The 14,870-nt window shown below is 41.3% G+C and overlaps 1 protein-coding gene across 2 annotated transcripts in view; it reads left to right on the top strand.

Annotated features, from left to right (window-relative positions):
- The window catches only part of LOC146491563 (uncharacterized), a 38,483-nt gene extending 25,889 nt beyond the window's left edge, over positions 1 to 12,594 (top strand). For both annotated transcript variants that reach the window (XM_085150437.1, XM_085150438.1), the window contains 28 exons: positions 1,565 to 1,618; positions 1,702 to 1,800; positions 1,932 to 1,985; positions 2,099 to 2,152; positions 2,240 to 2,293; positions 3,153 to 3,206; positions 3,319 to 3,363; positions 5,100 to 5,198; positions 5,307 to 5,414; positions 5,596 to 5,649; positions 5,955 to 6,008; positions 6,308 to 6,361; positions 6,469 to 6,522; positions 6,639 to 6,746; positions 7,262 to 7,315; positions 7,396 to 7,449; positions 7,562 to 7,723; positions 7,801 to 7,908; positions 8,031 to 8,138; positions 8,584 to 8,637; positions 8,716 to 8,823; positions 9,646 to 9,807; positions 9,888 to 9,941; positions 10,029 to 10,136; positions 10,800 to 11,154; positions 11,245 to 11,435; positions 11,526 to 11,768; positions 11,845 to 12,594. In XM_085150437.1, the coding sequence (XP_085006563.1) occupies positions 1,565 to 1,618; positions 1,702 to 1,800; positions 1,932 to 1,985; positions 2,099 to 2,152; positions 2,240 to 2,293; positions 3,153 to 3,206; positions 3,319 to 3,363; positions 5,100 to 5,198; positions 5,307 to 5,414; positions 5,596 to 5,649; positions 5,955 to 6,008; positions 6,308 to 6,361; positions 6,469 to 6,522; positions 6,639 to 6,746; positions 7,262 to 7,315; positions 7,396 to 7,449; positions 7,562 to 7,723; positions 7,801 to 7,908; positions 8,031 to 8,138; positions 8,584 to 8,637; positions 8,716 to 8,823; positions 9,646 to 9,807; positions 9,888 to 9,941; positions 10,029 to 10,136; positions 10,800 to 11,154; positions 11,245 to 11,435; positions 11,526 to 11,768; positions 11,845 to 11,991 (2,853 nt within the window). In that variant the 3' untranslated portion in view covers positions 11,992 to 12,594. The remainder of the gene's footprint in view (positions 1 to 1,564; positions 1,619 to 1,701; positions 1,801 to 1,931; positions 1,986 to 2,098; positions 2,153 to 2,239; positions 2,294 to 3,152; positions 3,207 to 3,318; positions 3,364 to 5,099; positions 5,199 to 5,306; positions 5,415 to 5,595; positions 5,650 to 5,954; positions 6,009 to 6,307; positions 6,362 to 6,468; positions 6,523 to 6,638; positions 6,747 to 7,261; positions 7,316 to 7,395; positions 7,450 to 7,561; positions 7,724 to 7,800; positions 7,909 to 8,030; positions 8,139 to 8,583; positions 8,638 to 8,715; positions 8,824 to 9,645; positions 9,808 to 9,887; positions 9,942 to 10,028; positions 10,137 to 10,799; positions 11,155 to 11,244; positions 11,436 to 11,525; positions 11,769 to 11,844) is intronic.
- Positions 12,595 to 14,870: the final 2,276 nt, after the last annotated feature.

The following is a 14,870-nucleotide window of genomic DNA, read 5'->3' as shown; positions in this document are numbered from 1 at the left end:
GAGCTTTCGGTAATGTGTTGGCTGCAGCAATAAGGCACAACGTTTACTTTGAAGGTCAATATCGAGGAGCAGTTGGCAAGTGTTTGCCTCCTGCTCCTCGACATCAGGGCAGCAGGAAAGAATTGTCAAATCATTTTACCCATAACAGGCCCACTGTACACTTAGGCCTTAATGACCCCGCCCTACCAGATACCTACCTCAGCACCTTTTACTCTTTGAGGCCACCAACCACAGGATGGTGCACAGGCTAGAAAGCTTTTGGACCAGACAAGGTACCAGTGTTGAACAACTGTGCAATACAATAAAAGGATGGTTAAACTGTCATATTTAACTTCAGAGTAAAGACTTCTGACCTCAGCAGCCATGAAATCCTTCAAATTCTTCAAAAGCAGAGGTCTTAGCATCATAACTGATCCTTCTCAACCTTCTCACAGCATCGTCTTTGTCACAGAATGCTAAACCAGAACCTGTGATTTCAGAGTGTAAACTGCTTTTAAGTTTTTATTAGGCACAATATTTTATTCTGCTCTAATAGTCGCATTTGATTCTATACTGCCTCTTGATTCTGTTTTATATGACCCAAAATCTCATGTATGAGCCATATTTATTCTGTTTATTAATGTGTATTATGGCACTTTATTGTGATTTAGGGCAGGGATAGCTCAGTAAGGGCAGGGATAGCTCAGTAGGTAGAGTGGTTGCCCCATGATCGGAAGGTCGGGGGTTCGAATCCACTGAACAGCTACCCTGAGGTACCCCTGAGCAAAGTACTGTCCCTACACACTGCTCCCCGGGCGCCTGCTTAGTGGCTGCCCACTGCTTCACTGAGTGAATGGGTTAAATGCAGAGAAAAACAAGTAATTTTCCCACGGGGATCATTATATAGTATACATTATTATTATTTATTATGGTTCAAAGTTCAAAACTCCAGCAACTGCTTGCCAACTGGTCAGGGAATGCACAGATTCATCTATTCAGATTGCTGCACTGCATGCTGGTTCAACAGCAAACTGACTTAAAGTTAATCTGAAATTAGTTGGTCTTTAGGTGTTGCATCTTCATTAAATTATCCTTGAGAAACTTGCATGTGCCTGAATTTTATAGCCATACTCTGTTTTAAACTGCAATCTTCAAGAGCGATTCTACGTTGGTATTTAAATAAACATGCATAGCAGAATTAGCTAGTGACAAGAAGTGCTAGCTTTGCTTGGAGTCTTTATAGTGCATATAAAAAACTGCGTATAAAAAACTGTATGTGGCCTTGCAGCCTTAAACCTGTATTCCTACTGGAGAGCGACTTTTCTACTTAAAAAATAAGTCAAGTTATGTAAACATGTATGAAAGAAATTATTCTACTATGACTTCAGTAACCTTTTTCTGATGAGCTTATGCTATCAATCACAAATTTGAAGTCTGATTTATTAAAATATAGTCCTTAGTTTGTAAATTATGGTCCCCAATAGAGTCAGAAAGGATGATGAAAAAAACCTCAAACTCACCTGAACTTAACCAGAAACTCTTGTTTCATTCAGCATTTAAAAGACTTGTTTGTGTTACTTCACAGGGTCTCACAGGTCTCATAGGTGCCCAGGGAGAAGAGGGGAAGCAAGGACCAGTGGTGTGTAATCAAATGCGTTTACTTTCACCACTTGTAGATTTGCACACACATGCTCAGCAGTAAATGTGTTTCTGTCTTCTCAGGGATCCGCTGGAGACGACGGCAAACAAGGCCCAGCTGGTTCAACTGGAAACAGAGGCCCAGCTGGGCCGATGGGCCTGCCGGGACCAAAGGGCTTCCTAGTCAGTACGAATGAGTGTGGCTAGATAAGCCTAATGAGAGAAGCCAGATGAATATATTTGTGAAAATAAATGCAAAAAAAGCTCCATAATAACACAAAATATGCTGATTGATGGTCCCTGTTGTTTTTTAGGGTGATGCTGGGAAGGCTGGAGAAGCTGGAAGTCCAGGAGCTCCAGGTCAAAGGGCAAGTTAAATCCACAGCTGATACAAATACAGCTCATACTTCCTGCTGAGGCTTCACGCTCTTCATCTCAAGCACAAACATGCTGATAAATGCTGCTCTTTACTGTCCTCTAGGGACCAAATGGAAAAGATGGCGAGAGAGGCGCCGCCGGTCCACCTGGCCCAGCTGTAAGCATCCGTCTCAGCTGAGAGTTTCTCATTATTAATAATGTAAACAGTTATGTTTTTAATATAATGTGTTTGTTTGTCCTGCAGGGTCTTGCAGGGAAGAGAGGAGAGCAGGGATCTCAGGGAGTGTTTGGCTTCCAGGTACTCTTCATCACATAACGCAAAGAATTTGGCTCCTATCACTGGAGCTCAATCTCACTTTTAATTCTTTATTTTATTTATTTATTTGTTATTTATTTAACCAGGTAACAAAGGAGGTTGGCCACGATTAAAGTCACATCAGAATCAGAATCGTGTTTATTGGCCAAGTATATGTGCAGACACATACAGGGAATTTGGTTCCGGTAGATGGTGGCTCTCAAGCACAGCAATGTAAATCACACACACACACACACACACACACACACACACACACACACACACACACACACACACACACACACGTGTCTATATACACACATTACACATACATACACATACATACACAAAGCTGTGTAAACCAACTATGAATAACTAATCTAAACTTATATACATAAAATACAGAAATGAAGTGAGGTGGAGTGAATACTACAGAATTTACATAAGGTGCAGTTGCAGTCTGGCAGTGGGAGCAGTGTGACAGGTCAACTGTTAAGAAGGGAGATGGCGAGGGGAAAGAAACTGTTCCTATGTCGGGTGGTCCTGGTCTGCAGGCTTCTGTACCGTCTGCCAGAGGGCAGCAGATCAAAAAGTCTGTGTCCAGGGTGTGAGGGGTCTGTGATGATTTTCCCTGCCCGTTTCCTGGTTCTTGAGAGGTACAGATCCTGGATGGAAGGCAGGGGGGCGCCGATGATCCTTTCTGCTGCCCGTACAGTCCGCTGCAGTCTGCTCCTGTCCTGTTTAGTGGCTGCTCCATACCAGACTGTGATGGAGGAGCACAGAGAAGAACATTTACAAGAAGTTCTTCTCTATTGTTTTTATGATTATCAAATAAAATAAAAACTGTTTGGGGCGTTTTTAGGGATTGCCCGGAACACCAGGCCCACCTGGAGAGTCAGGAAAACCAGGTGACAAGGTACGACTTGGGTATTCTAAAATATTTTTCAAGTTAACCCACACAATATAAATTGTGCAGGGACTTCTATATAGCATGTAAAATCTGCTTAATGTTTTTTTTTCTTTTGTAGGGTCTTGCAGGAGAGATTGGGGAAGTTGGCGCTACAGGACCAAGAGTAAGTCCGTTAGTCCAATTTCCACTTTTCTATTGCTCAGTTCTGAAACTTCAGATCATCACAGTCCAGCTTGAAACATGAACATTTTCTCTAACCCACCCATAGCGCTAATCATCATATGAATAATAATTTCGGTGCATCCCTTTGTGTTTTCATTGATTGATTTTGATCGTCTGATGATTGTTAAATTTTACTTTTCTTTTCGGTTAACTTGTTTCCAGCTAATGATGATGAGCTGTAAGAGTTAAGGATCTAAAATAGAAAACAAATATTCGTTTCATAACTTATTGATGATTTAGTAGTTGAGTTTCTTCTTGAAATCGAAACCAATGTCAAAAGTTTTAAAAAGGTTTGATTTGGTAACCAGTCTGAAAGGATTTTTAGAACACAAATGAAAATATATCCTAAAATTGTATAAAATGGGATTAACTTAATTAAAAGATGCATCTATTATTATTATTATTATATGTGAAAAAACAGCTAATACAAAATGTTCTTTTTTTTAACTTGTTCATATTTTATAAAATGTCAAAACCTCGAGATTAACATGCAGCAAAACAAATTTATTTAAGATAACTTATAACTTACTCTTTATTGTCATTGCACAGTCATACTTAGTACGATAGTACAATGAAATTGGAAAACTGTTGCACGTTAGCACTAAGCACATCCAGTGTTGGTAAGGTTACATTTAAAATGCTACAGATTACAGAATACATGGCCGTTAAGTTACTTAATGTGAGTAACGTATTCTGAATACTTTGGATTACTTGATATATTATCATGCTTTTTACAACTACATTAATGTACTATTGCTGTGTGATTTCTATTACTGAAGGCTACTCGCCACCGAGCTAACTTTGTTAGCTGGCGTTAGCTGAGGTTAGTTCATGGACTGCAGACTGTTAGACTTGATGGATAGAATTAAAAACCTGCTAGCTGCAAATAATCATGTGCAGTTCTGAAAGCAATACCAACTAGAAATCTTAAATCTTAATATAAAATGAGTAACAGTAGGGTGGACATTAGGTAAGGCTGCACTTTTTGCAGTGATCTCGTATAGAAAACTATTTCTGTATCAGTAATATATTTGCTTTCAGAACTGCACATGATTATTTGCAGCTAGCAGGTTGTAATGCAGCCTTTAGTAATAGTAATAAATCACACAACAATAGTACATCAAAGATACTGAAGTGGCACATAACCCAGGTAGCTACCACAACTAAAACAAGGTATTTGCAGTAGGCTAATGTTAGTTTTTTAAAAAGAACTTAGTTCCAGATGTTTCTTTAGGTTGGAGGTGGAGTTTTATTGGTCAATTTGTTCATATGTTTAAAGTTAAACCTTTTAACATGCAACTCTCTGGGTTTTGACTAAATTTGGAACAAGCCTCTAGTGGCCATTTGTGAAACTGCAACTTCCTTCTTGATTTTTTAGCCTCAGCGGTTATCGCTAACCTTACACATACATTTTTTGTTCAATGCAATAGGATAGGGATGTGAATCTAATTTTACACATCTTGGGCCACATACAGCCCAGTCTGAGCTTAAGAGGGCTCATCCAGTGAAACCCCTTTCTGTCAGTACAAAGGAGTTTAACATGTGCAACAACATTGCACATTTAATCCCTGAGATCAGTCTCAGGAGTTGTTCCAGGGGCCATTTCTGGGCCCCATATGTGTGACACCCCTGCAAAAGAAATAAATGTATAAACTTATCTTTTGGTTGTTCTTGCAGGGAGAGAGAGGTTCTCCAGGAGAAAGAGGTGAAACTGGGCCCAATGGGCTGCAGGGACCCAAAGGTAGTCCAGGTGCACCCGGACCAGATGGGCTAAAGGTATGGTAACCATAAAACTACTGATGCTTAACCCTGAACAACAAAAAGACTCATTGCTTGCATTAAATTGTTTATAATAAGCCTTGCTGCTTACTTTGCACATTTTAGGGTAGCCCTGGACCCAAGGGTGCTGCTGGAGAGCCAGGAGGTCCAGGACTTCAGGGGATCCCAGGAGAAAGAGGCATACCCGGATCTTCAGGCCCAAAGGGAGATGCTGTAAGTTAAAGAATACATTCATTACACCATCTCCAAAGAAAAAGACAGCAGTTTTACCAATAGCATGACTGTAAGAGGAGCAAAATGTAAGGTACTGTGAGACCTCGAGATATTGGGGATCATCAGAACCAAAGGAGGGAAAACTAAGAAACCATTAAGTGAACCTGATTTGTTCTAACAGGGCGCTACTGGAGAAAAAGGACCAGAGGGAAAGGCGGGGGCTGATGGAGCGAGGGTGAGTCCCCATAACTGTGATCCTTACTGCAGATGAAAAAACTGTGTGTCGAAATATTTCACTTCACCTGAAGCAAGTTTATGATTAAATCCAAATATAAATCCCTCAAAATTCTGCTGGTTTACTTGGTGATTTCTCTCCAAGTCCACTGTGCAAAGACAAAATCAAGACTGTTAATGTGAAAAACAACATATGAAATCATAGTCTACTAATAAAACTAAAAATAAAATTCACTACCTGCAGCCTGCAAAGACTAATATATGTCTAAATTATGTCTAATATATTTCCTCATGTCATTGCACCAGGGGCTTCCTGGTCCCATTGGACCTGCTGGTCCCAGTGGACCAAACGGAGTGAAGGTAAGCATAAAAGCTGTTTTTCAGCCCAGAAATGTGTTTGTTTCAGTTTAATGATTTATCACAAAGCACAGCTACAAGATGATTAACAGTGACCCTGCACTGTTTCTGTAAAACTGATTTAGAGCTCTTCAAGTCCCGTAAGGTGATTTTGTGATGACTTTATGATAATTTGTGAACATTAGATAAAAATATATTGTTAGAGGGCTTTAAGGACTTTGTATTTATGTAAAAAAAAACTCTTGTTAATAAATACTGGTTATGTATTTTTGTTTTTAAATATTTATAATATTTCATTTCAGGGTGAAACCGGCCCATCGGGACCAACAGGGCGCAGAGGAACAAGAGGAATCGCTGTAGGCACAATATTTTATTTTACATTTATTTGAGCTGATATTCACTTTTTTCAATGCTGTAATTTCTTCTTGATTGTGTGTATTGGTGTGTGTGACCATGTTCTCAGGGATCTACTGGTGAGCCTGGTCCGACTGGTGCTGCTGGCTTCCCTGGACCTCCTGTAAGTGGCCTGTTACAGTGTGACGCACAAAACCACCGAAGGATTAACAGAATAATAAACTAGAAGGTAACTGAAGAGAGATTCATCTCTAGCTACTGTTTTTTTTTCTTTCCCAGGGTCCTGATGGTCAGCCTGGGGTCAAAGGTGAAACAGGTGAGACAGGTCTGAAGGGAGAAGCAGGGTCACCTGGACCTCAGGGCGTGGCTGGAAAACCAGGAGAGCAGGTACGCTGCCAAATGTTTTAATCTATAAAATCTGAAACAATCCTTATTAATATGGGTTTACAGTTTCTGTGAAGCAGAATTAATCACAAAGTTTCAGTTTTACATGCACCAGTCTGAAAAGTACAAAAGCAGTGCACATATATTCAGTATCAGTGGCTCTAATAAAAATCTTAATTAATATGAAAAGGAAAAATGCCTCTTTTTCAACACTTTCAGCACATTTTTACAACACTGTGAAGGAGCCACCCCTCTTTTTTGAAGGATTTATTCATTTATTTGAAAGTTTTCACTCATGCATTTGTTCTTAGGCAAGCGTCACTGGACCATGAGGGTGATTGGCATGCATTTCGTATGTCGCTTGGATGTAATTGGCATACATTCTGAGAGAAAAAAGTCTCTCTGGTTATGCTTTACTTATTTTGAGAGCTACATTTGACCTTTGTTTGTCTTAATGAGTAACTTGACAGGAAGTAGATGGGTCGCGTAGAAAATTGTCCTGTGTCTGTGTTTTTCAGGGACCTGTTGGTGTGACCGGGCTGAAAGGTGGCAGAGGAACAAAGGGTCCAACGGTGAGTATTTTGACCCGGACAAGCCTCTCCAAAACTCAGTGATGAACATATTTGAGGTAAAACTTGTCTCCTTCCCACAGGGCTCCCCCGGTTTTCCTGGATTGCCTGGAGGAGTTGGTCCACCTGGTCCTCTTGTGAGTTCCTTATAAAAACAAACCTTAAAGACCTGACATAGTGTAAATGAACTGGGATGCACAAAAACATCCAGTTTTCTTTTATTAAGTCACTTTTATGTTTGTATTTCAGGGTGCAGTTGGAGCAGACGGGCCTATAGGTGCTCCAGGAAAACAGGGTCCTCCCGGGATTCGAGGAGAGAACGGAGGTCAGGGACGTCAAGGCGAGCATGGACCTTCAGGGCTACCCGGCGGATCTGGGGAGAAAGGAGAATCTGGAGAGGACGGTCCTCCTGTAAGATGAAGTTTTTTGTTGTTGTTCGAATTCAGAGATGTTTCAGTTGCTCATTAGCTCTGGTGCTTCTCTGTCAGGGTCCTGATGGGCCTCCAGGACCTGCTGGCGCCGCAGGGCAGCGAGGAATTGTCGGCCAACCCGGAGTCAGAGGAGAGAGAGGCTTGCTAGGACTGCCAGGTCCTGCTGTGAGTGCTCCCGCTAATGTTTCCTGTTTATTGTTATCGCTCACAAAGGCAACTCGCTCCTCAGCAGTGCCATTATTTATGTTAGAGTTAGATGAGGAAGTTTGTGTTTATTTGTGCCTCAGGGTCCACCGGGAAAAGCAGGAGCACCTGGACCTCAGGGAAGCACTGGTCCTCCTGGGGGTATCGGTTTACCAGGAGCCACTGGGCCAAGAGGAGATCCTGGACCTGAGGTTTGTCCTTGAGATGGAGCTGTATAAATCAAATCTGAAGGACTTTCATTTAAGCGGTTTAAAGCGGTTTAGTGCTGTTTATGTCTAGAAAACATAACTAGAATGTTTCTGTAGCTCAAAAGCAGATTTCTTTGACTGTTCAGTATTCACCAACTTATTAAAAGTTTATTAAGACAGCAGTTTTGTCATATTTCCTTTAACCTGTCAGTTACAGGCTTGCAGGTTTGTGGCCTTTAGCAACGACAGCACATAAAATTTGTTTTCAGTATCAGTACATTCAGCTAAACACCTGGAAGTCATAGTGCCATGCGATTCTTTGTAGATGACTCAGCCTTTTATATCACAGATCTGGTTTTTCCTTCTTCTTATCAGAAGTGAACAATTTCTTGTTTTGTTGTTTTGTTTTTCTCAGATCTTAAGTTTCTAATATCATTTGTTGATTCAGGGTATTGCTGGAGCTGAGGGGCCTCCTGGTAAGGACGGCCTAGTCGGAGAAAGGGTAAGATAAAATGTATAAAATGTATCTGTGTGTTTGTTTTAGAGGCTTGGTGTGGTCTAATCTCTGGCCTGTTTGTAGGGTGACAGGGGCAATCCTGGCCCAGAGGGTCTGGCTGGTGGTCCAGGGTCTCCAGGTACTGAGGGTCCAGTGGGAATAACAGGCAGTCCAGGTCAAATGGGTGTAAATGTGAGTTTAACAAACAGATCAACCAGGACTACAAAAACTAGAAGGTCTCTGAAAAAAAAATGACCACAACAAAGAGGGATAAATTTCTAACTTTTTTTTGGATGGTACCAGATGTAAAACACGAGGACACGGCCATGTGGTAATTAACATGTAATCCAGCAGCCCAGTAATACTGATAATGATGTCAGCCTCTCATGTTTACGCTGTAGGCTCCACAAAACTTCCCCTCAGAAGTCTAAATCAGGCCTTTCAACTTTAACAGCTGTGTAACTGACAAAGGTGTGAACAACTGACAGTTAATGAGCTATGGCTTATTTAAATGCCATTATCTGATTGGTCATCTCCTTCCTGTCTCTGATTGGTGGATACTTTTGATGTGTTTTCACTTGCATTTCAGATAAATGGCTGAATCTGATTGTAAGACTCCTTGAAATGGACGTACACAAATGTAATCCTGTTGAGAGTTAATTATTTATTTATCCATACAGTATTGGATAGATATGTAATTCCAGCTCAGTTTAAAGCCAAATCATCACAGCTGCAGTGTCTCAGCTGCCATTCATAGTTTAAAGCTACTCACACGGACACACATAGTAATGGGCAACTATCCCAGACACCAACATAGACACTTTGTTCTTTTCCCGATTTTCAAAATAAAAGTATATTATTTATTTTACTGTGTGTTATCTCCCATCAGATTTTTTAGCCAATTTATTTTTTTAGTTCTCTTTTTTTTTTAACAGCAAGCAACAGATTAAAGTTCAGCATTAAACTCCAGCTACATCTTTAAATCCACAACTGTTACGTCTCTTTTGACTTTAGGGTGAAAGAGGCCCTCCTGGACCCCAAGGACAGCCAGGAATACGGGGAAAAGTTGGCCCTCAAGGACCACAGGGGGACAAAGGAGCTGCTGGAGAGCCTGGGGAGAGGGGTCAGAAAGGTCACAGAGGATTCACCGGGCTCCAAGGCCTGCAAGGAACAGAAGTAAGAAAGATGTTTGGACATTAAGGTTACATCATGGAAACAAGAAATTAGAAGTTTTAATGTACTCCTTTGTGTTTTAGGGTGCCACAGGAGATGCAGGAGCTATAGGAGTCATTGGACCAAGCGGTCCGAGGGTAAGCAATAATCAAAATCACATTAAAAACTAAACATAATTTCTCTTCCTGTCGTTTTGTGAAAATGTTTTTCTGATATCCACACAGGGGCCTCCTGGCGTGGTCGGTCCTCCAGGTAAGGAAGGAAACATTGGCCACCCTGGAGCTATGGGTCCTCCTGGAAGCAGAGGGAGCAGCGGAGATGTCGGAGCACAGGTGAAAGAAGTGGGAAAGATGCTGTGATTTTTTTTTTCCTGCATAGATGAAACAAGCGTGTACAAAAAGTTCCATTGTGACATATTCCAGGAACATTTCTGCACTCCGCAGTCAGACTTTGAGCACTTTACCACACTTATATTATCAGTACAAAATACATTTATGTGCTTGTACAATGGTTTTCTCTCTGGTTCATGCATTACATTGGATACATCTGATAAAATTACAGTGAATGGTGTTTGTTCAGAACAAACAGGGAGGCCAGACAGACACGGGGACACGACTGGGAAGATGGAAAGATGTGATTTGGAGCTGTATAAATAAAACTGAATTAAATTGCATTGTAAACAAAGCATCATTCTGGACAGAGCTTAAACTTGTTGCTTTTAGCCTGTGATTTCTCAACGAAAGCATGAAAATATTAGCTGAAAACTCTCACGTTTGCCAATCGCCAAAGATTCGGTGGGACGGATTTTCATCGTCACAGCATAATGAAGCATATTTTAGGACGGTAATGTGATACTTTACACCTAAAGTTAAAGAGAGAGAGATACTCAATAAAATTTCAAGAGGTACAAAGTCATAGTAGATCATCCTCTTTGGATCAAAAATAGCTTTATATTTTAGTAACTAGAAAGCTCATTAATCATTTTAATTATTCAGGGCCCACCTGGTGAACCAGGCCCCCCCGGCCCTCCAGGATCCCCAGGACCTCCCACCTCGCTTTCTGAAGACCTTTTTGCTGGCCTGGTCGATTATGAAGCACAAGGAATTCCTGAAGCGGTGGAATTCATTGAGGATGCTGTGGCCGCCGAACCTCCTCTGCTTCCCGAGTTCAACAAAGATGAAGCCCTTCCCAACAAGAACTCGGCCACACTGCGGGCAGACACCGGCATCCACGCCACGCTGAAGAGCCTCAGTGGAAATCTGCAGAACTTCCGCAGTCCTGACGGCAGCAAGATGAACCCTGCCAAAACCTGCCAGGACATCAAGAACTGCTACCCACAGAAAAGCAGCGGTCAGGATCTGCACTTCTTCAACCATTTACTGATTATTAGATTTAGATTTTTCTACAGTTTCAGTGATGGCGCTTCTATTTCCCATACAGGTCAGTACTGGATTGATCCAAACCAAGGAAGCGTAAAAGATGCCATCAGGGTCTTCTGCAATATGGAGAATGGTGAAACCTGCATCTCTGCCAACCCACCCAACATTCCCCGCAAAGCCTGGTGGACGAAATCAAAGCCCAATGACAACAAACCCATCTGGTTCGAGGCTGACATGAACGGTGGCGCCAGGGTAAGAAGTGGATGCTTTTCTAGAAGTGGCATGCATGGTGTAGTTGCTTAAAAAAAATCACTGAGCTTTTCATATGACATGTGATTTCAGTTCCGCTACGGCAACAAGGAGGAACAACCAAACGCGGTGGCCGTGCAGCTGAAGTTGCTACAGCTTTTGTCCAAAGAGTCGCACCAGAACGTCACCTACCACTGCAGGAACAGCGTTGCTTACAACGACGAGAACAGTGGGGATCTGAAGAAAGCGCTGGTCCTCAGAGCCTTCAATGGTCAAGAACTGAGAGCCCAAGGCTCCAACCGGCTACGATATACTGTCATTGAGGACGGCTGCTCGGTGAGTCTTCGATAAAATGCCTAAATTAGTTTTTCCTGGAAAATACACTGACTGATGTTTCTGTTGTTGTTCTTAGAAATCAAATAGCGCATGGGGTCGGACGGTGATTGAGTACAGGACTCAAACTTCAACCAGGCTGCCTATCATGGACTTGGCCCCCATGGACATCGGACAAGCTGATCAGGAGTTTGGCCTGGACATCGGCCCTGTGTGCTTCTCATAAAACAAGAATCCCCAACACAGGGTTGACTGAAACTGAGTAACATCATCTTAAGGAATTATAGGGAACAGGACAGGGAAGGGGGGACTTCTTTTTCTGGGAGAAAGACGAAGGCCAGATGTTTCACAGAAGTTGCTGAAGCACAGTGAACGAGAGCTTCGCAACCGCTAGGATATAATTTATTCACCTCGTCGATAAATTCACCGAACTCTAGACAAGTTCTCTGCGGTTTAGATGGAATGTAACCTTGCATGAACTGTGGAAAAGTCTTTGCAGACGAGTTAACATAAGAAGTGAAGGTTTACAGTGAATAAAAGCATTCAAACCTTTTCATTTTTATGGCTTTTTTTTTTCAGTACATGCACATCCAAAGGCCAGGATAGAGAGACAGAGAGAGAGAGAGAGAGAGAGAGTTATTAACAGTAGTTATTAATTTTCATTGAAAAGTATGTTTGAATTAAATTATTAAGTTTTGTGCAGAAACTCATTTAGCGGAAAGCATTTGTATCTCCTTTTTAACACGACTGTAAATGCGAGGAATGACTGTAAATGGCAAATTATTTGTTTATTGTTGACTATGGATGTTTGAATAAAATGTCTTTCTTTGGACTGACTCTGCTCCTCCTCAAAACCAAAGCGAGAAAAGGTGAATAAACATTCATTTTGATTGAAATTATGTAGGGTCACGAGTGCCAAAATGAAATTAATACATATATTAGATTATTAATCAATTTTAATTAATTAATTTGAACTAGAAATGATTAATTAAATATGTTAATAATTAATATCAATTATTTCATTTACAACATTTGATACAGTTATTTAATTACAATTTTAATTAAATAATTACATTTAATGAATTGCTTGTATATTTAGTTAATTTATTTTGGTCCTCATGGCCAAACCCACTACCTCACCACTGGAGGGAGCCAGTGCTTTAGATTTCAACATCTGAGCACAACAACCTAGGTGGCTTGGGTAAATAAATCCTGATGATTTTGTTTTATAGATCCTCCATTATATAAATATATATTTTAAAAAATTACAAATCCAATATAAGTGTATACTTATTAATCTGACTAAATATTTTTCCAATGACAACACTTTAAAAAAAAAGACAGCCGGAGAGAAAGGGAGCGGGAAGGCGTCCTTACAGGAAAAAAAAGCCAAAGGTCAGGCAGCATATGTTTCTGGGTCGACCTCTCCTCTCCTCGCTTGCTGAAAGACGTGACACTCTTGCCATTTCCTGCTGCCCGAGCTCGCTGCACATCTGTCGAGGTGGTCATTTTTAGTCGGGCCCTGCTATTTTCATTTGAAGTGTGGAAAGTTGTACGGAGCCAGATTGACAAGTGTGGCTATGCACACGTTTCCATCAGTTTGCTGCAAAGAACCTTTGCTGTAAATGCAGCTCGAGTTTATCCACTTTGCACCTTAGATGTACGTTATTTCTGCAAGTAAAATTCAGCAGGAGTAATTTAACAAATGAATCCCTCACTGCTTCACAAATCAAAGACATGAACAACTCTTATTCATTTATTGTACCGTTTTTAAGACCACGTTGAGAATATTACCTCATTGCAATGAGCTTATATCTTATATGTTTATACATATTCTTAAAATATGTAAATAAAGATCATTTTTATTTGCATTTAATTGATTTTCTTAAAATATCAAGAATGGCTATGCTGTGTATCTGTCACTGGTGGGTTTTATCCTGCCTGTCATTCTAATGCAGGAGCTAAAACTTAAGGACTGAGTATGCATGTAAGAGCATGTGGTCTGCATGTAGTCTGTGCATTTCTGACAATATGACAAACCAAAATTTATGTTTCTCCATTTGCATACCCTTATTCATCTCCGATTTACTCCCTTGGGTCATGCCAGCCAGGAGACTGGTCAACAACCGGCCGTCACTGAGTAAAATTGGTTGCAATTCAATTTGTTTCAATTCATTTTTACTTATAGCACCAAATCACAACAGCAGTCACCACATGGCGCTTTGTATTGTAAAGACGCTACAAAAATATAGAGGAAGCCCCACCAATAAAAAACCCAGCTATGAGAAAGCACTTGGTGACGGTGGGAAGGAAAAACGCCTTTTTAACAGGAAGAAACATCCAGCAGAAAAAGGCTCAGGGAGCGGCCATCTTGGGTTGGAGTGGGGAGTTACTGGCTGTTAGCACATTACCAGGGTTGCCTGTAGAGAATAGCGTCTTAAAAAATTATATTTTGTGTCATGAAACAGTTTCTATGAGCATGCAGATGTGAACATAGAGACACTGTCAGCATGCAGGGTTTGGAAATTTAAGCTTTGGACTTAACTTTTGGCTGATGGCACTAAATAAAAAGTGAAGCTAGGAGGGTGTGATAGATGTTTGAATATTATAACTGAGGCAAATCAGTATAACATGAAAAGAATTCATGTCTATCACCCTGATGGAGCGCTAAATGAGCACTGTATGAATGCATATCAATAGTGTTATTATTATAAATGGGCATGTGGAAGTGCTTGTCCCCAGAAACTGTGCAGTCTTCTGCTAATCTCAGAGAGGAAGTCATTCCTCATCTCCTGAGGAAACACTGCACATGAGCACCAAGGCTCCTTCTCCTCTTTCCACGTCCTCCCGCTCACATGCATGTTTACATTTTGGGGTTTTCTCTGCAAGGCTTTCTGTGCCTGCTTCACCGAAACGACGGCCGCTGCAGTCTGCGACCCTGAGATGACTTGGCAGCGGCGCCCAGATCCTGACTGGGGTGTCCTCTTGTTCGCTGAGGAGCCTCGATGAGATTTCCCAGCTACACCTTTTCCTTCCTGTGAACCCTCCAACCCCACCTCACTGACGCCCCTCTAAAAAACACTTAAAGCACACTGGGAAAGGAGC

The sequence above is a fragment of the Neolamprologus multifasciatus genome, chromosome 23 (genome assembly GCF_963576455.1).
Source record: "Neolamprologus multifasciatus chromosome 23, fNeoMul1.2, whole genome shotgun sequence".
Taxonomy (NCBI): Eukaryota; Metazoa; Chordata; class Actinopteri; order Cichliformes; family Cichlidae; genus Neolamprologus; species Neolamprologus multifasciatus.
This window is presented reverse-complemented; position numbering and strand designations above follow the sequence as displayed.